The 24,806-nt window shown below is 35.9% G+C and overlaps 1 protein-coding gene across 1 annotated transcript in view; it reads right to left on the minus strand.

The window, feature by feature from the left end:
* The window catches only part of kif20ba (kinesin family member 20Ba), a 49,540-nt gene that overhangs the window by 14,946 nt on the left and 9,788 nt on the right, over positions 1 to 24,806 (minus strand). Inside the window, exons 12-31 of the mRNA XM_052145868.1 lie at positions 24,604 to 24,760; positions 23,477 to 23,755; positions 22,728 to 22,867; positions 22,484 to 22,613; positions 21,528 to 21,735; positions 20,557 to 20,606; positions 19,410 to 19,529; positions 18,825 to 18,966; positions 16,953 to 18,060; positions 14,767 to 14,905; positions 14,521 to 14,643; positions 13,792 to 13,852; positions 13,505 to 13,630; positions 12,934 to 13,052; positions 12,611 to 12,766; positions 12,311 to 12,487; positions 9,421 to 9,555; positions 8,803 to 8,874; positions 7,412 to 7,624; positions 2,721 to 2,780 (exon numbers count right to left, since the gene is read on the minus strand). Of these exons, the coding sequence (XP_052001828.1) occupies positions 2,721 to 2,780; positions 7,412 to 7,624; positions 8,803 to 8,874; positions 9,421 to 9,555; positions 12,311 to 12,487; positions 12,611 to 12,766; positions 12,934 to 13,052; positions 13,505 to 13,630; positions 13,792 to 13,852; positions 14,521 to 14,643; positions 14,767 to 14,905; positions 16,953 to 18,060; positions 18,825 to 18,966; positions 19,410 to 19,529; positions 20,557 to 20,606; positions 21,528 to 21,735; positions 22,484 to 22,613; positions 22,728 to 22,867; positions 23,477 to 23,755; positions 24,604 to 24,760 (3,715 nt within the window). The remainder of the gene's footprint in view (positions 1 to 2,720; positions 2,781 to 7,411; positions 7,625 to 8,802; positions 8,875 to 9,420; positions 9,556 to 12,310; positions 12,488 to 12,610; positions 12,767 to 12,933; positions 13,053 to 13,504; positions 13,631 to 13,791; positions 13,853 to 14,520; positions 14,644 to 14,766; positions 14,906 to 16,952; positions 18,061 to 18,824; positions 18,967 to 19,409; positions 19,530 to 20,556; positions 20,607 to 21,527; positions 21,736 to 22,483; positions 22,614 to 22,727; positions 22,868 to 23,476; positions 23,756 to 24,603; positions 24,761 to 24,806) is intronic.

Genomic DNA, 24,806 nt, shown 5'->3' on the forward strand with positions numbered 1-24,806 from the left:
ACTTTCATGATGTTTGAAATACTGCTAAATATGTACTTCTGTGTAGATGGTTTAAGAAACACATTGCAGTATTGACTTCACTGATTTTGTGTTAAATGGGTTTGTGCTAAGAAATATTTCATTTGTGTTTGGGGAAAATTTAAAGTATAAGATTTGAAGGATGTACAAAGTTAAAAATGGTAAAATATTACATTTCTGGTAGATGTTAAAAATTTACAAATGAATTTGAATTCATGAAATAATTTTTCTTTATGTAAAAGGAATTAAATGTTTAACTCATTTAAAATTAATTTAAAATGCTTCACGAAATGTTTAATTAAAATGGTAACGTTTGTTCTCTGTTTTGAAGGTTTACAACCTATCACATTACAACCTAACAAGTTGAACAGACCAATCAACTGACAAAGAAATGAAAATAAAAGTGACTGAGTCAGAACATTGAGTTGTCCTTGTGTCCTTTGGATGTTGAACTGTAGGAGGACCTGACAATATGAATTACTGTATTGAAGGAAGAAAATTCTGAGAAATAGTGTTTGCACGCCTGCTTTTATAGCAGACAGCTTCGCGGCTAAAAGGGCGTGCTCAAACACAATAGCGTATATTAGAATATTGGTGTTACTGTGGAGCGGTTTCAACTAGGTTGTGTGGAAGGACACTCCCCATATGCGTTAGCAAAATGCTATGTCAAGTGTACAGAGTATTAAGGGAACTCAGGGTTCCCACTCTTTTCAAGGCACAATTTTCCAGTACTTTTCCAGGACATTTTGTGTGCCCAACGGGTATATTTAAGCAAAAACACACAAGACGTCATGATATATATATCCCGGTTATTGGATGTTACTATTTCTGAATACTGTATTTGGCAGTTTAATTACATTTTCTAATTGAAATGGTGTCTAATCAAACAAATTCATTAAAATTTCAATCAAATGAAAATATAATTGTTTACAAACATAATTTGTTTTAGCACTGATGCTAGTGGGGTAAAAGATTCATTAGCACAATTTCTTTTTTACAAAATTATGGATAATTTCTTTTTTACATTATTATTTATTTGGATAAGGCATGCAACAAAGTGGAAGCTTATTCAAATAATCACCTAATCACATAATATGCTTCATACAGAAGGTCTACACATTAATCTCTTTCAAAGATGCAAGCTTTGAAAAATCTAAAATAATAATGAAATGAGTAGTTCTTACAAAGAGGTGTTCATTGAAGTAGCCTGGAACTTCTAAACAAAACATTGTTACCTCACTGATGGTACCTTATGTTACCTTACTTGCTGGATTCACTGTTGTTTTACAATACGCAGTCGCCGGCAGTGACAAAACGATGTATTTATGTATTTGACACCAATATCGAGTCCCGATCGTTACCATGTTGTACATTTAACAAAAATGCCTCAAACAGTTTTACTATTTAAATTATTTTCCAAAACAAATAGGTATTTTTCTCATTTTCCATGTAGGGAATACTGCACTGCAAAATTCCAGGTTTTCTAGGACTCCTACTTTTTATGTAACCCTGCAACTAACAAAAATCTAAATTAAACTAAAAGGACTAATTAAATGTAAAATATGAATAAAACCTAATACAAATTCAAAACCATAATAACCCTGCTAGAAACACCTACTCTTCCATAGTGTGTGTGTGTGTACAGGTCTCCCTAATGGATCTGTAAAACTATATACAGTACCAAAACCCACAACCCACCATTTACAGTCATTATTCTTAGTGAAACAACAAAGGCTTTAGGAATTGTGACTCATCAGCTGCATTTCCACCACCAGGAACTCTAACCAATTGGACTGAATAAATTATATGTAAATATAAATGGACCAAATTCTTTATTTGGGAATATTTTTGTAATAGGATGCAACTAGAAGTGGGAATCGTTTGAAAATTAAGCGATGAGGTCAAATTTCAATCTCCCAAAAGGATATAAATGCAGCATAAAAGTAATCCACATGATATGAGTGGTTTAACCATGTCTTCCAAAGCAAAATGATTTAGTTTTGTTTAGAAAACAGACCAAAATTCGTATTTACTATAAATCTTGACATATCCGCTTTGGTTACGATGTGTGTCACATAAGAACCAATGGTGTTTGGTGTCATTAACGTAAAACCTGGTGCAGTAGCGATGGAAGATTTACAGAGAATACTGCCTTTAATTTCGGTCTGTTCCTCACAAAGTTATTGTAAAATCTTCAGAAGATTTGGAAATTAATGCTCAAGTCATATGGACTACTTTTATGGTGGATTTATTATCCTTTGCGCAGCTTGACAGCCTGTGGTTAAAATGTTATAAATCATTTTAAAGCATTTTTTTCTCCTTTTGTCTTCCATAGAATAAATATAGTCATATGGATTTGGAACAACACAAGGGTGTATAAATAATGGCAGGATTTTCAGTTTTAAATTACCTATTTTTGTAAGGAAAAACTCTGCCAGCATCTTTATGTATTTAAGTTACATCTTCTATAAAGTAAAAAAAAATTTTGTTATGGAAAATATCCCAATGAGGGCAAAACTGTAATAAAATATTGGAGATATACGGATTTAAATGTTTTGCAAATATTTATCTCCAGCTATCTGATTTGACTGAAGGAAAACAGCCTGACCCAGGGCGTCTGGTCTGTGAATGTCTGGTTCCGCATGATTAGGTGTCCTGACACTGGAAAAGCTGCTGAAGTTGCATTTAACAGAAGAGGGTACCTGAGGATCGGGCTCAGAGAAAGCTTTCTTTTTCACCATGGTGCTCCTGCCTCCTTTCTTCTTTAAGTGAACAGAAGCATCATTAATAACAGTTTCTGCCATTCAATTCAATTACAAAACTTACAAAAAATAAGCTGCGAGAGTGTGTAAGGAAGCGTGACTCTGTTGTCAAGGACAACCATAAAATCTACACATGATTTGTTGACAATAAGAGAGAATTTATTTAGTGTGGAGAGCATTCTTTCAATGTACAAGACAACATCTTCAGTGCAGTGTTTTATAGAGGATAGCATAACCTATCCAGACCAGAGACTTAAATGCATGTGACTCGGGGAGACAAAAATCTGTGTATCATTCGTTCATTTCATATTCAGTTATGAATTCAAAATCGGAAAAACAAAAAAAAACCCGACTTTTTATTTATTTAATCATTTACAAAACCAGAATGAAAAAAAAAAAATAAAAAAAATAATGAGTGGTTTTCTTAATTTTGATTTAACATTCACGTAAAAAAATTGGAAAAATAGACACGGGACATTTTGATTATTTGATTTCACGAATATAAATCTTGAATATTTGATTTGAACATATGAGTGGGACCTGAAACACCCTGCACAGTCGTCTTCCTCAATGCTGTGAGACAGAATAATTTCCTCTGCTGTTTAATTGTTCAGATAAATTCATCTCAGATAATATTATATTCTTTACAATTTATACTCCAAAAATCCTCATGTTTATTGTAGCTGAGCTATCTCTGTCATCAAGTAGTCAGATTTATCAGACAGGCCTAAACATAAACCTGCTGTCTTTGACATTGCTCTGGTTTGAAAAATAATGGTTTTAAATGAGATGATGAAAATAAACAAATTCATAAGACTATTGAGGCATATACCTACATTATAAAGACATAGGCTTACTTTTAACTGCTGGGTTAAAAGTAAGGTTCGAAATTCATTGGCTATTCACCTATGGTGCGTAAGGGACCGTCTGAAAACTACACTGACAACTAAACCGTCACTGGTGTCAGAGCAGTCATTTAATCGACTATTGATTTGAATGTATAGTATTTACTTATATTATGAAAAAAAAATAAAAATAAAAAAAAATAACACTAAAATGAACAAAAACATTATTTTCTCATTCCAAAGTTTGTAGTATGTTCCCAGTGGTCAGACTGACTTACAGCAGGTGATCTTTTTAAAGTATGTCCAATAATATTAGTATTAGATTAAAAAAACTGAATAAACTCAAATTCACCAAAATGTTATTTTCAATAGTGCCAGACCAATATATCGGTCAGCTGAAATTAGCCTTTCACCGATATATCAGTATAGGTTTTCCAATATGCACTGATATGGAAATTTTTTTTCAAGACATATAATGCAGAAAGCAAAGCTTTAGAATTGGTGTCATAACATAGTTTGTCCAGCAGAGCATGCTCTGACTCCACTGTTTACAGAGTTGAACTGACCGTGGCTCTGCAGACAGGGTGGTGTTAAGCAGTGCAGTGTTAAGTGGAGTCTTCTCGGTAAGTTGATAGTTTGTGAAATACATACTGGAAATTGAATACACAATGACCCCATCATTTTCCCTTTTTAATATAACTAATATAACATTAACCCTGTCCCTGACAACCACGTCGCTCATGTTTAACACATTTGTTTGCCGTGTTAGCCGCTATAGTTTGTCAGTGGTATCTTTTTGCAGCACAGCAGACAACGGTGCGGTGGTGGATTGTGTCTGTTGAGTGTTGATTTCACACTATGTTGTTACCAAGTTGGTGAGAAGCAATGCTGGAAAGAAAATGGTCCATCTTTTACTCTCTGTGACAATGAGCTCATAGCTAACTAGCTAACCACGTACCTACTTTCATTGCTAGTCAGCTGAGAGGAAGCTAATCACCAAACTGTTTTGTTCAGGATTCACAGTTTGGTACCCCTTCAACTGAACAATTCCAGTCGTTGCATTAATAAAACATTAAAAAAATAAAATAAAATAAAAAATAAAAAATTATATATATATATTCCATATCAGTGCATATTTAACTAAATAATAATAAATATACAAAAAAAATGTCTGGTTGTCCACCATTGAAAGTTTACCCTGAACTTGTATAGCAGAATATGGTGTAACACTGCTGCCGCTGTTTATCTCTTGACTCGGCAGGTGTAAATGCTTCTTGTTTTACAACCTGACACTAATTGACTGGCAGTATTAAAATAGTCAGCATTTGACTGATACTAAACAGTACTACTGATGTTCATTTAGCTGACTGTTCCTGAACATACAGTATTAATGTTTATTTAGCTTTCTATTGTATTTTTATTTATTCTTTATTTATATGGTCAGCAACTGACTGATACTGAACATACAGTACTGATGTTTTTTAAGCTATTTATTGTATTTTTATTTATTCTTTATTTTCTCAGTGTTCATATCTAGTTGACAATATATAATAATAATGTCAAATATTCTTTGATAAAAATCTTTGTTTAAGAAAGCAGCCTTTGGAGTACCTTTGCACAATCCACATAGAAAAGGTCTGTTTTCATTCAGCTCAAAAATTAACTATATCTGCCACCATATCAGTTATTGGTGAATTTCCCCCCTCTAAAATCGGTATCGGTCAGGCTCTAATTTTCACATTCAAAAGGTTGTAGTAAGTTCCCAGTAGATACACTGACTTAATACAGGTGAGATTTTTACAGTTAGTCAGTCTATCCTCTGTGAAGTTACTATAACCATTGGAATGTGAAAATACTTTTTTTTAGGAATTTGTATGTTGTTTATATTATAATGAGTGATTGCACACCGCCTGTGTTTAATAGTGAGTGGAAATTTCATTCAATCCCTTAAGTACACAAAGCAATAAAAGTGCATCGGACCATTTTCACTCATTATTCTGCAACCACACCAACTGACAGTTCTGAGTGCAGTGTTTTATGTCTGTATATTATAGTTATATACAATTTAAAGCCAATTGTGCAAAATCTTAGCAAACTTGCTGCTAGCATAGAGTGTGGGTACGGGAAAACGAATATCCAAAAAAATATAAAACCTAAAACTAACTTTACGCCACTCTGTGAGCTTAGGTGTGAGGGACTTCTCATCATGGAAATTATGCTAAAGGAAGTTCATGAATGCTCGTCTCTCAAAAGCTTGACCAATGAATTTGAAATCAGCATTTACACATAGCCTTCACATTTGTCTGATAATAAAAGGCACAAAAAAACTGCAGCGAATATGACCCAGTAGGTAAAGGCTACCCATATTCCCATTCAAAACATGGATGTCGGAAGGATCAGAGCTTAAAATTAGTACTAGTATGTAAATACTAATTGTCTTACATTACATATTAAATGTAATAATATCTTCCTTTTGACTTGTTATTATTATTTATCATTTGTTATTTACTGTTGTGGCTGTTATAATTCACTGTCATGAATGCTCATCTGTCTTGGATGCACCCTACGTTAAATTTGTATATTCCCTGAACTGCATCTTGCTTTGTTAAGTTATTCCTTGTCTTGAATTTTTTGGGACATATTTGCTATGTATTTTCGCATTACTCCACATTTCTTCAATCACTCTTGGGTAAGAAACAAATCAATATTTAAGTAATTTTTTGCTATAAATCTCCACTTTCACTTTCAGATGTGAAAGTGAATCTAAACAGGCTCCATGTATGAATTTCAGATGTGAAAGTGAATCTAAACAGGCTCCATGTATGAATTTCAGATGTGAAAGTGGTGATTTGTAATAAAAAGGACAAATATTGGTCTGTTTTTCCCCACTTATCATACCACTTTTGAAGATATGCATTTAATTACTGGAGTGATTTTAAATCACTGGACAATTTTATGCTGCTTTTTGGACCTTCAAACTTTTGACCACTGTTCACATCCATTGAAAGGACAAACAGAACTGAGATATTCTTCTACAAAACTACATTTTTGTTCACCAGAAGAAAGAAAGTCATACACATCTGGGATGGCATAAGGGTGAGTAAATGATGAGAGTATTTTCATTTTTGGGTGAACTATCCCTTTAAATTACTATAAAAGTAAAAAAAAAAAAATCTATAAACAGTTTAAACTCCTACTGTGTATTCCATACTGCGTTATTACTCCCATAACAAGTGTCCACATCAGTCTGTGGTTTGTTACCTGGAGAAAAGTGCATGACGTGAAGCCAACCTTTTACCAAATAGGGCAGCAAGCTAAACCGCACACACATAACTGTTTTCTTCCACACAGAACAATATGCTTAATGGGACTGTCCTTTTAATGCCCATGCACAGTGAACACTGATCGTTACGTTTAAGTGAGGAAAATTAGAGCCTTGTTAATGACTAATTAAGAAAATTAAAGGGCTGCTGGCAGTGCAGACTGGGTCAGAAACAGATGGTCTGCTGATTTTAATGGAGAAAAACAATAATAATAAAAAAAACAGCCATAGAGGAAGAGGAGTGAACCTTTGAATCTGAACCAATACTCCACTCAATTTGTTCATGATTCTAAAAGAACAGGAGGCCAGAAAATGAAAAGCTCAAACAATAATCTAAAGACAAGATGCTTAAAGGTCTGTCTTGTCAAATCATTCATTTTCAGTCAGAGTGAAATGAGAACCATTATTTGGTATTAGCAGCATTTAACCTGCAGAAATCAAAAAACATTTCACAAATTTCTCACCTTCTCCATCTCTCCACTCTTCCTTTTGCGGGTGTGTCGGGAGATTTTAACGGTAACAGAAGAGTCTTCTCCCTGTCGTTTGAGAGCAAATCGATCTGGCTGCAGTGGGCTGAAGGAAATTTCCAGTTCAGGCCGTGGAAACCTGGAACGTCTGCCTGTTTCCGTGGAGATCTCAGAGGAATCCAGCACAACTGGACAGCTACCAGATGAACTCTAAAATATAAAGATTATAATTAAAATCATCATGATTATCATAATTACTCAACTGAGAAATATTTACATTTATTCATTTAGCAGACGTTTTCATCCAAAGTGAATTGTGAGGAATGCAACAATGTAAGAGTCTATTTTTGATAAAAATGTCAAAGATTTTTATTTATTTTATACAATATTTACAAAAATTCACACACAAAATTAAAAAGGTTCCGGGTTCAATACAAGTTAAGCTCAATCAGCAGCATTAGTGGCATGTTTATTACCACAAAAATAATATTTTGACTTTATATTTCTTTTCTTTAAAAAAATTAATTAAGTAAAAACCGAGGTTACAGTGTGGCACTTACAATGAAGGTGAATGGGACAGATTTTTGGAGGGTTTAAAAGGTAGAAATGTGAAGCTTGTAATTTTATAAAATCACTTACATTAATTCTTCTCTTTAAAATTGTGTATTATTTGATCTGTAAAGTTATTTAAATCGTCATTTCACATTTGTTTTAGGGTTTGTTGACAAAACATCAACATAGCAATGAAGTTGTAAAATTGACTATAACTTTACTAAGAAAAGGTTAATAATTGATTTTAAATCACACTAAAATCATGTTACCATACATATTGTTTATTTCTCATGGCTATACTTTTGAAATAGTGTGTATTTTAACATTTACAGATTGGCCCCCTTCACAATACTCATTGTATTTGCCTCAATGTATCCCCAGGTCTGTGCTTTTTTTAAAGAAAAGGAGGGACAAGTCAAAATTATTTTTTGTGGTAAACAATATTATACCACAGATGCTGTCGACTGAGCTTAACTTGTATTGAACCTGGAATATTCCTTTAAGAAAATAATGACTAATAAGGTACAAATCAAGCATTCACAGTAGCGATGTGTCTTTAGGATCCTTTCATGCGAATACGGGCGAAATCTTACAAAATAGCCACATAACTTGCAAAACATAAGATTACCCAGAGTCTACCTTTGCTTCTAGAGTTCTAGATAAATTGTCTATTACCTCTAGTTCTGGTTACTGTCAACAGTGCAGCATTCCTTATAGTCTATATTGTCTAACAGAAAAATTGTTCAGAACTAAAAGGGATGAACATGCAAATGTGTCACAATTGACGTGTAGGGTAATGAACAGGTAGGGTGTATTTCTTTTTTAGATTGTTTTACCTGGCTGGTGACGGATCCTCTGGTACTCCCAGTGTTTACAGGCTTCATGTCAGAGATCACAGCTTCTATTGTCTATTAAAGCAATTAAAAGATATTCAAATCAACGTTTCCAAAAGTCCATCCAATTATTAACTGTCTAATAAAATTTGATTTCCTCAGGATGCCTGGTAAATGATGCAAATATAAAAATGAAAACTGTTTTGATAAATTATAGTGTGTGTGGAGAGTCAATTCTTTGAAAGACATGTCCCAAAATGTAAAGAGCTGTAACCATTCTACAAATTCTAATACAATAGGATCTAAATAAAGAGATACAGAGAATGCTCATCTCACCTCATGATGAACACATGAACACACACACACACACACACACACACACACACACACACACACACACCTGACTGAGAAAATCTGAGGGTCAACGGCATGGTTTACTGCACAGTGTGTGCTCTATACAAATGCTAACTTTCTGTCTTTTTAAAAGAATACTCAAATAAATTATTTTCAAATTCCATTCTTTGTCTTTTGACAATGATCCTATTTGTCATATACAGTGACTCTAATGAACCAATGAAGGTAACGGTTGAAGGGCAGTAATTATCCATGTGTCTGTCAGACCTGGGTGGATGAGTTTGTATGAAGGCTGTTGTCTGTGACACTGGCACTGAGCTGTTCTTTCAGTTTCTGGATCTCTACCTCCTTTGCAGCCAGCTTTGCCTGTAGTGCCTCCATCTTGCTGTCCTCAGCAACCTCCTGAGACAGAAGGACAGAATGTTAAACTGCTACTATAAAATATACAGCATACACTTAAAAAGCACAGTGTTACACTACTGATCAATGTTTGGAGAAACCCACTTAATCTTTATTAATTTAACTTTCTACATTTTAGAATAATAAGCAAGTCACCAAAACGAAACAACACGAAAATAAGTACAGGAACTACTGTAGTGATCAAAAAAACTCTTACACTATCTTAAACCAGGGCTCTACAGTGCAAGCATTTTACTGCCATTTGGGAGTGGAAAATACTTGTGCGAATGTGGAAAATTATTTGGGCACACTGGTGCAAGTGACTTGATCTGAAAAGTATGCAATTAAGTTGTAGCGAACCATCAGAATAAAAACTCCCTAATGCATCTAAATCAGGGGTGCCCAAATTTTTTTGTGTGATGATCTACTTTTAAATGACCAACTCAATAAGATCTACCAACTAAAAAAACACAGTTTCATTTAAAATAAGAAAATGCTTGTTGGGACTACTGCATGTATCCCTAGATGGAATTAATCTTCTAATTAATAAAAAAAATATAAAATAATGTTCAATGTTGATATCATTCAGTTTTAAAACTAAACCCAAAACACCTACAGCACAATAGATTACAATAGCCAGAGCATTTACCTTATTCTGATGACGAGTAAATATTGAACAGGCGAGGTTTTGTTTATTCAGTTGCCATGACAACTAGGTTTGCGCATACGCGCCTTCCAAGGACTTCCGAGAACAGAGCGCGAAATTGCGATCCTACTGCCTGGATTAGGCAAAACTGTCTGTTTCCAATTCAGTTTTGCCTAATCCGGGCAGTAGTATCGCAAAAGTAGTATCAAGTGCAAGTCAGACAGAAACTAAAAGAAGGAAAGACATTATATTTATTTGTATTAAAATTTAACGAAAGTACATTTACATTTTGTGCGATCTACCAACATTGCCTTTGCGATCGACTGGTAGATCGCGATCGACGTATTGGGCACCCCTGATCTAAACTTATATAAAAAGTACTTTTAAAAATTGTGCTTTTAATGCAAAAATAACACTCTCTCTCTGCACACAGAGACTTAATTGAGAGAGAGTGAAGCAGCATAGATTTCCCACATTAAGTTGATTTCAGCTGAGTTTCTTGCTTGTTTTTTTATGTAAAAATGACAGACAGTGTTTTGAATTATGGCAGACTGACGGATGTCTTAACAACATGCAGCTTGTGCAAGATCATGAGAAAAATCAAAGACTTCCATCTAGCATGTTTTCACAGAAAATAAAATAAAAAAAACATACAAAACGCATCTTCAATAAAATTGTGAGGTAGTTTCTGTGTGCATCATGGAATTGATGAGCACATAGTTAAAACTGAAATTACATTCAATTAAGAGAAAATGATGTGAAAAATATTGATTCCATATTTTGTATACTGTATATGAGCTCATCCGTTAAGAATAAACTATACAATGTTTGTTAATGGCAAACTGAAGTATAAAGTGTTTTCAATATTTTTATTTTTTTTCATAAAAATATTGAATCATTCAGGACTGATGCTGCCTGTAAGGTTTACTTAAAAAATGACATGAAAAAGGTTTATTAAAGAAGGTCCTATTTCAGGTATCAAGCATCTTTTTTTCTAACTTCTGTAGTAATTCTTAAAGCCTGCTTGTGTATACATATATGTTTTATTGTGACACTTAAAGAGTTACATGTAACATTCTTTAAAAACTGACCTCTGAATGTGCCCCTAAAAGCAAAAATGTTTGAGCCTCCTAAACTATCTTATATTTTAGCTTCTTCAAAATAGCCATAATTTGCTTAGAATGCACACTCAGGGCATTCTCTCAAGCAAATCCGTGAGGTGCCACCTGAGACGTTTTTAAAGGGTAACTAAACACCTGCTCAGAGTCTGACTCCACCCACTAGAAATATTTGAAAATGCAGGAAAAGTGGGCAGACCCCGGCGGGGATAGAGGGAACGAACCGAGTGCGGGGCTGTGCGGGGGGGGCACCTGAGACTCGTAGTGACTGATTAATTGACAGCTGCTGTCAGACTCTATGTTATTATTATTCCTCACACGGTCGCAAGACGACATGTACATGAATCTGGCGTGGTGAGCTGGAACCTGCTTACGTCAGCTGTCACCGCTTACGTCACGAAGTACCGCAACAGCCAATAGGAAAATTCAACTGCAGTAGCCACCATTCAACCTGAAGAGGGCAGCACTCAGACGTTTTTACACCATATATTGTAGAATTAAAACACTTTATACACAAATGTCAAAAAAATTACTTGAATCAATGACCAGTACTAATAAAGCCCCATGCTTACAGATCATTAACTAAAAAAAGTTGGTTTAGGGTTTAGTTACCCTTTAAACAATAAGAGTTCACATATATGCTGGGCACTTGATGGCTTCTATTTCTTCACTTTTTGGTCCAACTTATCCATCAAAAAGTTGAGTTTTTTCTTTTAATAATCACAATTTATATTAGTCTACAAAACCTTTTTTCAAGCATTTAAGACACCTTTAGATCAAAAGAATTTTCAAATAATAAAATATAAATTTAGTCAAATGTGTCCAAACCATATCTTGATAATTTCTGGTATGTTGTTAGTTGATCCAGACCGTTTCATTATAGATGGGTTTATTTTTGTATGTATTTTTAATTAGTTTTAAAGGGCTTGTTTTTGTTTATCATCTGCAACATAACAGTGCAGTTTGTGATTGCTGTTAGCAGCACTGTACTGACCTCTGTTGTGTGAGGGGTGTTACTGGACTGAAGGATCTTAATTTGTTTGTCTTTCTCTGCATTAGACATGATGAGTTTCTGCAGTTGAATCTCCAGGGCAGAGACAAGTGTGTCTCTCTCTCTTCTCCAGCTTTCCATCTCTTTCTCACGAGTGGCAAGACGTGAAGCTAGAGACTCCTGTTATACAAACATAAACACAGTCATACCCACTCATACCCCCTGACTTTAAGCACAAACACAATTTGAGATATTGAATCTAATAGATACCATCTCTAACTGCAAACACACACTACTCTGTACCATTTCGGCCTGCTGGCGGACATGCCGTTCCCGATCGTCAGCATATCGTCTCATGTCCTGGTTTCTTCTCTCCTCAGCCTCTTTAGCTTGACCAATCAGAACAAGCTTTTCCTCCATCCACTTTCTGCGCTCTGCCTGGTGCTTCTCATTGGCCAGCTATAAACATGCACCCAGAAGAGTGAAACAGTAAGACTTTACTTTTAGAAGAGTACACTTTTAAGAGAATTAATTAAAGGGTGAGTAAATGATGAGAAAATTATCATTTTTGGGCGAATTATCCCTTAAAATTTTTGCTCTCTGAGATTAAACACAAGACATCAGACCTTTAAGCTCTCCTGGGCCTGAGCGGTCTCTTGTCTGGCCTGTAAATTGTCCTCAGAGAGTGGTCTGGAATCTCTTCTGTTTCTCTGTTCTGGAATCATCTCTTTAATCCTCACTAACTCTGGAAAGAAATAGACAAAAAGCCTGATGAACTCTGCAGTCTGAAAGCCTAGACTTTGCCTATATATTTAATGTTACACAAGTTGTTTGTACAACAATTTTTAAGAACTTGCTTTACAGTTAAAACATTTTTTTAAGCATGCATAAGATTTTGCCCCTAAAGAAATAAATGGTACTACTGAACAATCTGTTTAAAATGTACACTCACATGAGATGAAGATATTCAGATGAAAATGAAGAGACTGTAAGTCTATCCATTACAGCCTCATTTTCATTTCCATCCAAAATCGAATAAAGTGCTATAGTGCTAAAGTGATAAGGTCTATAAGTTCAAGGCGATTTGATTTATAGGGTAGCAGAATAAAACTAAAATTACAGCATGCACCTTTAACTGCTGTCCAAAACAATACTGTACAATGGATGCTACTGTATATGCTCCATGTAACCTCGTACCCTGGGACAGTTCATTTATATGAGTCTCTCTGTTTTCAAGCTCCAGGTCCAGCTGTGTCTGAGTTTCCTCCTGCTCTGTCAGAGCCAATCGCATGTCTTCAATAACACGCTCATGCACCTGCAAATCTACACGCACACAAGCCATAAACAATCATTAACATCCATTACTATGTTATCACACCGAGGCTGAAAGAAACATTTAACTAAATACATAAATGTGCATGTCATACATTATTCTATATGTTTGAGTGTGTGCTGTAATGAAAGTAAGTAAGTAAAAAAAATACCTTTACATGCTTTCTGATAGAGCACGAGATACTCATCTGACTTGGAATTTGAGGATCGTTCCTGTTGAAATTCAAGTGAAAATATCTTGTATCAATGATTCAAATCAGAATTTGAATATTGTTTTAATATCATGATGATATACAGTACTGTACAAATGTTTTAGGCACTTGTTTAAAATTGTTGCATAGTGAGGATGTCTTCAAAAATAATGACAAATAGTTTTCATTTATCACTTAATGTCATACAAAGTCCAATAAATATAAAAAAGCTATCAATATTCAGTGTGACCACCTTTGCCTTTAAAACAGCACCAATTCTCCAAGGTACACCTGGAAACAGTTTTTCTTGGTTGTTGGCAGATAGGATGTTCCAAGCTTCTTGGAGAATTCAACACAGTACTTCTATCTATTTAGGCTGTCTCAATTGCTTCTGTCTGTATATGTAATCTCGGACTGACATGATGTTCCATGGGGGGGCTCTGTGCGGGCCATGATATCTGTTGAAGGGGTCCCTGTTCTTCTATTCTTTTCTCTTTTCCATTTGCAAAAGTAATGTTTGGGAGTCTAACATTTATATTGCCTATTGACACTAATGTAGCAGATATAAATAACCATCTTAAGACAAATGCTTTTGTGAAACATCTTACGTGCCTAAGACTTTTGCACAGTACTGTATGATATGTATTCTCTGTTGTTCTTGACTGGTATTTGTTGTTTGAAGATGCTTACAGCTTTGAGCAGGTGGATGGTGCGATCCCTGTTGGCGATCTCATTCTGGAGCTGCGTTTTAGCCTTTTCTAGTTCAATGAGCTTCAGTCTTAAAGATTTCTCAGAGTCCCGCATGGAGGAGATCTAAATGAAACCACACAGAGTTTCAGCACTGGTCAGAATCAATGAAAGCTATGACATGAAAGTAAAGAAAATTGGACCGAAGTCCCACAGATTTAGGTGAAATCAATTATAGGGAGTTCTCACCTCTTTCTGCACTTGTTGTATCTGCTTCTTCGAGTCACTAAGTTTCTCCCGAAGATCAGATGAATCATCATCTCTCCTGCGCAGGTCAACTGTCAGACTATTCACTTCACACTTGCTGGTTTTAATCTCCTCCTTTAAACTGGGTAATGACAAACACAAACAAAGAACAAATGTGAGAAAAAAAACAGACACCAACCTCAATCAAAAGTACTATTTTATAAATGGACCATTCATGACAAAACCCACTCTCAACTCAACTCAATTTTATTTATGGAGCACTTTCAAAAACCACACTGGGTACATGGAGTTACAAAACATTTTAATTAAAATCACATACATACAGCTTAAGAATTTAACAAGCATTTAAAACCAATAAAAACAGGATAAGATAACATTGACTTTTATATTTGAATTTATTATGCAATTAATTAAAAGCTAGGGAAAATAAATACATTTTTAAGGCCCCCTGGAAAGAGAAAAGAGATGGAGATGATTTTATGACCAATGGAAGCTCATTCCAAAGTCTAGGGGCTGCCACCGCAAAATGGCGAAACACATAATTGTTGTTTCGTGGTAATTCAGAAAGATAAACTACTAATGGTATCTGCATCCGAAAAAATTGACAACAAAAAAGGCCTCCAAAATACTCAAATAAATCAATGTCTTTTTTGCATAGGCAGATCATTGTTCTAACATAATCAGCTATCAAGTGCAATCTCTTTGACAAATCAAGCAAGTGACTGCATTTCAAGAGAAAAAACAAATAAACGCGAAAGCTTTTTTAAGCTTTCTTGATCATTTAGCATTCAGACAAAGTATCAGTACTTTTAGGAAACTGCTGCCAAACACCTTTTACAATCAGTTTCAAAGATACAAACCAAGCCTTGTTTTATAAAAGGAATCACTACTAAAACAGTGATTTAGTTCAATACTACACATAAGGACCATTTCAAGGAAAAAATGTCATTTCTTTGTCGTTTGCAGCAAAAATCAGTCCATCTCAAGTGGTCCAATAAATTGTTTGCTTGACCATTTTTGTTTTTGTGATTACCTATATGTATTGGTATTGCAAAACTACCAGTTATTTATTTTACTTAGTTTAACCACGATGGCATTTTTGTGTCAAGGCACACAACAAATTTTGGTTATACAGCCGTTTACGGAAACCTCAATATCTCGGCTCAGAATGGTCCTTGCTCCTTGAAACCAAATCTGTCCTCTAGAGCATATTACAAGGTACATGTACATATATAAACATTTTACACATTCTTGTTCCTTAGACTTAGAACTTAAGTCCTAATGTAATGCTCAAGATCAAAGCTCCACTGTTAGGGTCAATTTATAATGTGAAGGGCAATCTTAATTTTTTTTTAAAGTGTAGTGTGCATACAGAACATTTCAGGTTAGAGACTTCAGCCGAGATATTGAGGTTTCAGCTGTATTACCAATATTTGTTTTGTGCCATGACACAAAGATGGCCGTCGTGATTACACAAAGTAAAATAAAAAACGGGTGGTTTTGCAACACCAATACATATAATCACAAAAAAAAAGGAAAATTACAAATGGTCAAGCAACCCGTATTGGACCTTTAAGATGGACTGACCCAGAAAGCAAAAATAATCGCTTCCACACAAGTTTCCCCAAACACTCCTATCACCACATCTTACATTGTTTACACAAACAGATAGTCCTGCCCCAAACTTACACCATTAGTTGATTCAGAAGTAGTTTAATTTAGCCAGAACTATGGCTGTGGCATAGGTCTGGGGTCAAGTCACTTTAATTGGCCAAGACTATAGGAGGTCCATTGGCGTGCCGTCTAGGGCTGAGACTAATCCAGAAGTTGAAATGTCATACAAAAGGAAAACAGCTACTTTGTATATGCTCTTCAGAAACTCAAACTATTAATGGCTTATTTATTTCTGTCGTCAGAAAAAGTGTAATCATAAATAATTACACACTTCTCCTTTAAGATTAGCCATTTGCAAAAAAAATTAAAAAATTGGAATATACAATGTATATGGATGGCTTGCCTTATCTGGTTCTACGAAACAAGTGTTTCTTATCATCATTAGTGGTTTTTACCTTGTATCTTTAGACTTAAGTAAAGTTATTTTGGATAGTGTGATCTGTGTTTTAGGAGACTTGCTTTAAGAAGCATACTTTAGAAGGAAGGTAACTTACTGGTTGAGCTCTTCTTGTCTCTTCTGTAGCTCTGCGTCTTTCTGAGCAATGGCCTCCTCTGCCACAGCCAGCAGCTCTCTCCTCCTCTCAGCCTCCCTCTTGCGCACTTCATGAACTGCCTGCATCTCCTCCTCCTCTAAATGCTCCTGCGTTTGCTTTAGAGTTTTCTGCAGTGCTAAGAGCTGTGCCTCCTTTGACTCTAGGGCCTTTTCCTTCTGTGCAAGTTCAGCCTCCTTTTCGGACACCATGATGTTTATCTTGCTATCAAACTCCCTGTTGTTAGCAGAAAGATCATTGATGATGTTCTGCTGGTTCATTATCCCTGCCTCTTGAGACAGAAGCACTACTTCTCTCTTCTTAATTTCCTCCACCCTCTCCTCCTCTTTCAGAAGGCCTTTGATCTTCTCCTCTAGCTTAGCTATGGTCTCAGCCTGCAGGTCAGAGTTTACTTTTTTTAAGTCAGCATAGTCCGCTGATGGGTTTTTAAGGTAGGAGGTGGATCGAAGCTCTTGCTGTTTTTCCAGAAATTTTAGTCTCTCTTCTTTTCTATCACTCTCTTGTTGCTTCTCTTTGCACCTTTGACGTGTGGCAGTCAGTTCCTCACGACAAAGTTCAAGATCCCTTTGCAGGGAAGCAAATGTTTGTGCTTCCTGTTTCAGTAGTGTCCCTTTCTGTTCAAGAGTCTTGATAAGTTTGTGTTTTTCTGCCATTTCACTATCTTGCTTGGCTATCTGTGATTTGGCATCTGCTGGTTCTTGATAAGCACTTATTAAAAGTTCTTTAGAGTTTATATGGCTGGTCTCCATGGATACAACCTCTGCTTTTAAATTACTGCGTTTCACTGCCATGGGTGCAAGCTCTGTCCCCATTTGACCCTCCTTCTCTTGTTGAATATATTCCTGTGAATTCTTTTCTTCCAGTTCAGACTTCAAATCCTGAATGTAAACTTCCACTGTGTGGTATTGCTGCTCCAAATCTGTGATCTGCTTGTCTTTCAGTCTGGATTCCTCAAAACAACACTCAAGCTGACCTTTGACCTCCAGCAGGGTGGAGTCTTGGCATCCATTATCTGCAATGGCTTCCTGCACTGTTAAGTCCTCCAGGGGACCTATAGAGAATGGATATATATATATATATATATATTTATAGCTCTTAATATATGGTTGATGTGTTGTGATAACAGAAATGCAATCAATACCAGAAAATGTATTTGTGTGCTCAATATGAATTGCACTACAACTTAAATATGGCTTCAGTATTCAAATGATATTAATATAAGAGGCATTTTAAATGTATTTCTAATGGCCCAGCAAAAATCACACTTTATTAATTTAATCTAAAAGGCACATCAGTCTTTATTTGCACATGAAGCATAAACAAATTCAATTTGAATTTTATTTCATTATGAAGAGAAAAGAGGAGAATTTAAATGTGGAATCACTCACTCTGAAAGCCTCCTGTTTATACTCAGGATATCTTATTATATATAGCTGTGATGCTTTTGGTTCTAGAATATAATCTTCTATTACTCATTCACTTTCTTTTCTGTCATATGAAAGTGAAGCTTTTTGAATGTATTGCTCTTTGACTTAGTGCTTTGCATTTTGTGCAATGGTCCCCATTACTAAAATAAATTACTTCTTTATTCAGACAATCATTTAAAACAGTACACTTCATAGAATACTTTAAAACACATGGCTTATAATGCACTGTGGTACATTTTTATAAAACATTTTCACATTTATCTCTTTACATTAGACAGCCTTTTTCGACCATGGATGTAACGTCGACCTTTGACCTTCTCTTGGCCAACCCCTCTGGTTGTGACAAAAGGTGGGAGGCACATTTTATCACCTGGAGCGGAGTCTATACCTTTCTTGAGAGGAGGCTGGTCATCAAGCCCCTCCTCTTCTTGATGGCGCTTTCTGTTTTCAGTCCTGGTCCGCTGCTCTGAGCATGTGGAATTACTTTTAGGATGGATATTCTCTTTTTTGATGGAGTTCATCTGAATTCTCTGGAAATCCGCAACAAAAAAAATAAGCATGCAAAAATATTTATTACTACACTAATTGTGACTTAAAGCTGAAGTGTGTAATTGTTCGATGTTAAAATACTTTTTCCACACTTAATATGCAGAGACATCTATAAATAAGCCATTTGTTGGTTGATTTTCCAGAAAGAGTAAACACTGTGGTGCTATCACTAAATTGCTTTAAGCATCCTGATCAGCCCGAAACGACAATATTAGCTCATCCAATGGCATGATTTTTTTTTTTAAACTGCTTGTACCATTTTAAAGGCAGTGGGTGTGTCCGGGGAAACCTGTTTGAAAGCAATCATTATTTTTGCATTTCCATTGGTGACACAAGTGTAACAGAAATTACATGCAACAGCTTTAAGAACACTTTTTAATCATTACTGGAACATTTTCTCTTATCACTACAGGTTCACACTCACATTCTGAGCAGCACTTTCTAAATGTTGGTCCAGATCTGTCTGGAGTTTGGAGATCATCTCATCCTTCTGTCTACACATTTCAATGTGTTCCATTTCCATTTGCCTTTGACTGTCCAGTGTCTACAAGCAACAGAACAAGCCACAACACCAACAATGTATAAAGGAGTACCATGATTCAAATTAGAATGGTACTTAATGAGTCTGGTCCTCATGGTGTTAAAATGGCAGAATACATTTATTGACCAATGAATTTCAAGAATTATTTCAGTTGTTTGATATTACTGGCTAGAAATGTTTACAAACCATTTGGATTAAGACTGATTCACTAAGGAATCATTCAGACCAATTCAATTAATGATTCACTCACAATTCAGACATTATAATGTTTGCCAGCATGTTTTACTCAACTACAGTAGGGCCCCATGATTTTGGTGATGCGGAAAACACGGATGGAATCACAGAATCCAGTAATAAAAATTGAATTAATTGTAGAATGCGGAATGTCACAGAATGACATGTGATAAAATAAATGTATGAAAGCACAATTAATACAAATTGTGAACCACAAAAGACTGTGATTAAATTAATATGCAGTCTGTATGTGCTGCATGCTTTAAATTGAATGCATGAAGTAGGAAGCTTGTGTGCTGACAACACCGCATTAGAAGCATCACACATGCTATATCTTCAGAAGTGATATGATAGCTGTGGGTAAGAAACAGATCAATATTTAAATCCTTTTCAACACTCCTCTCTGCCCAGTAGGTGTTGATATGCACGAAGAATGCAAATTGCCAAAACAGAAGAATGTGAAAGTGAAGATTTGTCATAAAAAAGTTTTTAAATATTGATCTTTTTCTCACCCACACATATCATATTGCTTCTGAAGATTTTGATTTAACCACTGGAGTCATATGGATTACTTTAACGCTGCCTTTATATGCTTTTTAGACATTAAAAATGTTGGTACCCATTTAATTGCATTGTGGGGACCGACAGAGCTCAGCTATTCTTCTAAAAATCTTGGAATGAGGGTGAGCATATTATGAGAGAACCCTCATATTTGGGTGAACTATCCCTTTAAGCAATATCTCACAAGCAAGAGTGCTGTTGTACAGTAAAAAAAAACTAGGTTGGATGTTTTTACCTTCTTTAACTCCTCCAGTTCACTGGACAGTCTGCATTGGGATTCCAACTCTGTGAGGGAGTTTGGCTTGTTAGATTAAGTGATTAAGAAGCCTGGAAGACTGAGCGAGTGTATGGTGTCTGCTGTTACAGTTTTAACATAGAAAGCAGCCTTTATCTGTGACTCTTTCCATGCGTTCAGACCAGAGGCGTCGAGAGTGTCAAATCAACCGGAAGTCATTCATTTTCTATGACAGCCAGCGTCTCTCGGCGGCGAGTCTTGGGCGGTGTGGGCGTCAGAGGAAAGATCAAATGCAGCCAACATTATGGTAATGAGCTTTTGACGCGGTTCGGCGGCAACCTATTGGAATATGGAAGTGTTCCGATCTAGCAAAGTCTAGAGAACACAACCGTGTAAACTTTGGTTCCCACTAAACATTAGTTCCGAATACAAAATGGAGGAGAAACTGATTATTGCCATGGCGGGTTTTCCCGTAATATTTGACAAATGAGTGGACAAATGTGTCTGAAATTGTTAGTGTGCCAGATGAGTTGATGAAGTGGATATTATGGTTTATATAATAATATATTCAAATATTTCATGAGTATATATGCTACTTGTGATTTGTCATCAAAAAGATACCGGTAGACATGTCTGGGTGTTTTGTGGCCCCTTTAAATATAGTTCACAAAACCAAGCACTCAACAAACGCTGCCGCCTATTTCAAATACGTCAAAGCGTCCACACATTTTCAATACGTTGTTGGCAGGGCAGCAAGAGCAAATTTTGATGCTCTCGCCGCCTCTGGTCTGAACACACGGTTTGCACAAAGACACCCCAGTCCAATTCCAAAAATGTACAAGAACACTGTTAAAATAATTATCAGCCATGAAAACAGTCATTCTGTTAAGAAAAGCTATAGATTATGGTGGACAGCACAGAGATTAGATAAATGGAACAACAGATTACTCTCATCTACAAATTCTTCTCACCCTGTGTTTGGAGTGACAGCTGACTCTGAGTTTCACTGAGCAGTTCTGTGAGTTCAATGACCTTTTTCTCAAGGTCATGCAGCACCACAGAGACTCTTGGTTCAGAGGTCACCAGGCAGGACTGGGCAGCTTGGGCATCCTGTCTGATTTCAGCCAGGTCACTATTCATAGAGTCAAGCATGCTGTCCAGAGAGTTGCGGTTCTCTTCCTACATACACAATTACACCAAGACGTTTAAAAAGACTAGTTAAACCAAAGATGAATTCTCTCATCATTCACTCACCCTCATGCCATCCCAGATGTGTATGACTTTCTTCTGCAGAACACAAATTAAGATTTTTGGAAGAATATCTCTCTGGGTCCATACAATGCAAGTAAATAGTGACCAAATTTTAAGCTCCAAAAAGAACATAAAGGCCACATTAAGATCCATATGACTCCAGTTGTTTAATCCATGTCATCTAAAGCGATCCAATCAGTTTTGGGTGAGAACATGCCGAAACATAAAATTATAAATCATGTTCAGCAGTCTCCTTGGTGATCATGATTTCAAGCCGAGAGACTGCAATGGCAAGATGTACAGTGACAATTTATAAGAGTTTAATTTACAAAAGTTATATTTTGGTCTGTTCTCCCCAAAACAAACTGGATCGCTTCAGAAGACGTGGATTAAACCACTAGTCATATGGATTACTTTTATGCAGCATTTATGTGCTTTTTGGAGCTTCAAACATTTGATCACCATTCACTTCTATTATATGGGCCAAAAGAGCTGAGATATTCTTCCAAAAATCTTTGTGTTCTACAGAAGAAAGTCATACACATCTGGGATGTAATAAGAGTGAGCATATGATGAGAGAACTATCCTTTCTGGGTGAACTATTCCTTTAATTTGGGAGAGACAAATATTTGAGAATTGAAAACAAAACATCAGAGAATCAACAGCATCTCTAAACCTCTGGTTTGGCTCCAGTCGAATCCAGGCAGTCCTCTTCTAAGACTGTTTTTCCCACCAAGTTTTTGAGAATCTCCAATCTTCGTTCACATCGCTCCTCCATCAACTCTCTTTCTCTGGCTATGCGTTCACTAATACAGAAATTGAAAGAGATGGAAATAGAGACCCGGGTCATCATATAAAGCAAGACTCGCAATCTTCCAATTACATGTATTTGATTGCTGCAGGAGCCTGTGATCTCTGACCTGTAATCCTCCTGCATCTGGGCGATAAGCTCGGAGAATTCTTTTGTTACTTCCTCACGAACATGTGACTCAAGAGACAAGATTGCAGCTCTTTCCATCCTCAAATGCTCTTGAAGCACCTTCACCGACTGTTGAAGGGCCTTTGAAAACACAACGGAGACACTTAAGCACAGATCTTACAAAGTAATATACACAAAAAATTAAAACATCAACATTATGTACAATCAGTGTGTATTCTATTGTATTTATATTGCAACTATCAATTTCCAGATTGAAATCATATAATTTATGCATGTTAAATGAGTTCAGTTCCAATATTAGCATTTATATATATATTTGACACTTTTCAAGGCAAAAAACCAGCACCGTCATTATTATGTCCTCATAGAAAGCAAAATGTAGCAGCAGAAATAGCGATAAAACATTTTGCCACACATCGCTACTTGCAGATGTGAATAATTAGGACAAAAACTAAATTTAACAGACAGAGTTCCCTCCCACAACTTTTGACCAATGAATGTCCATGTCTATTTATTTTTTTATTTATACTTACTATAGGAATTTCAATGAATTTTTTCAAATGTTTTAATAATTATACGATTGTATTATTTCCATGACTTTTCTAGGCCTAGAAATCAAAACTGTCAAATTCCTTGATGTTTCTAGGTTTTTGATGACTGACCATAGGAACCGGGCATAAACATGATGAATCTCTTGTTTGACCTCATCTGGACAGAGCCAAACCTCACCTCATAAACCTTTTTATCTACCACCCTAGTCTCTTTATTCTCTTCCTCATCGTCCTGTATGGTGTTCTCCATTTCGCTAATCACTTCGCCATCCTTCTCCATGTCATAATCTTCCTCCTCAGTGTCAGAATCTTCCTGGACATCTTCAAGGCTTGGATCCCATCGTACCAGTGAGCTGCGTCGCAATTCCCGATGATCAGCATTATTAATGATGAAGGAGACCTCTCTGGCACTCCTCTTCACAACCACTGGAACACTCTTGGTAGTGAGGACCACAACCTAAATAACAAAGACACAGAATTATTCACAAAACAGTTCAAACTTACTCTGTAGCACTTCTACAACTGCCGTAATTCTATAAAAGTATGCAGGTACTGATGCAAACTTTCAGACTAACATCCATCAAGCTCTCCTAAATGGGGGCATTTTCATCATGAAAAAAATTCTGAAATAAAATTTAGATGCCCTGTGCAGACATACGGTTCTTCACACTTTACAACTTAAAGCTCCCGATCCATCCAGATGAGTTATTGAAACTAAGCTTTAAAACTAGGTTGCTCATAAAAAAAAAAAAAAACACAGCAACGAGCACATTCAAATAATACACCCACATTTGCATGTCAAAGCCTATTCAGTTTTCAGGAAATTGACACAAGATTACATTAATAAGGAGAGAGTAGGGAGAGAAAAAAAAGACAACAATTACAAAATAAGAAAAAAAAAAGATTCTACATTAAGAATAACAGAGGCTGACATTGAAGGATAGATTAATGCTTGCTAACTATATTGGACTCGACAGCAACTCATAAGAAGTTAGTCAATCAGAACAGAGATCATGTTACAGTTTTCAAGGTACAACAGCAACAAACAAAAAAAGAAAGAAAAAAAAAAGCCAGTCTAACTTTAAGGCACAGAGAAAGGCTGAAAAATGGGCATGTGAAACTAAATAACAGCTTATGGTGCAGAAACTGTTATAATGAAGTAAGCTTCATGGAAACGATACAAAATGCTTCAAAAGGTCTATGAATATGGCACCTATAATGAGAAAGAGATGCAGAAAGAAGGTCAAGCCTAATAAAATACTAAGTAATAAAGAAAAAACACCAAGAGCAGGTGTAGCCATACACCTTTTGAGCCACTGCAGAGAACTTGAGCACGTTGAGTGTCTCGTCGTACATTGAGGCACACTGATTAATGTTGACAATCATGCAGGCTTTCCCCCCGCCTGAAAAGTAGCCTTGTAGATAGTGAGTGAGTTTACTCTCTCTGAACGGGACGTGCTGTCTGAAATGGAAAATAAGAGAGAGATTAAGAGCAAAAAAGAGCAGGA

This window comes from Xyrauchen texanus, chromosome 16, assembly GCF_025860055.1.
Source record: "Xyrauchen texanus isolate HMW12.3.18 chromosome 16, RBS_HiC_50CHRs, whole genome shotgun sequence".
NCBI lineage: Eukaryota > Metazoa > Chordata > Actinopteri > Cypriniformes > Catostomidae > Xyrauchen > Xyrauchen texanus.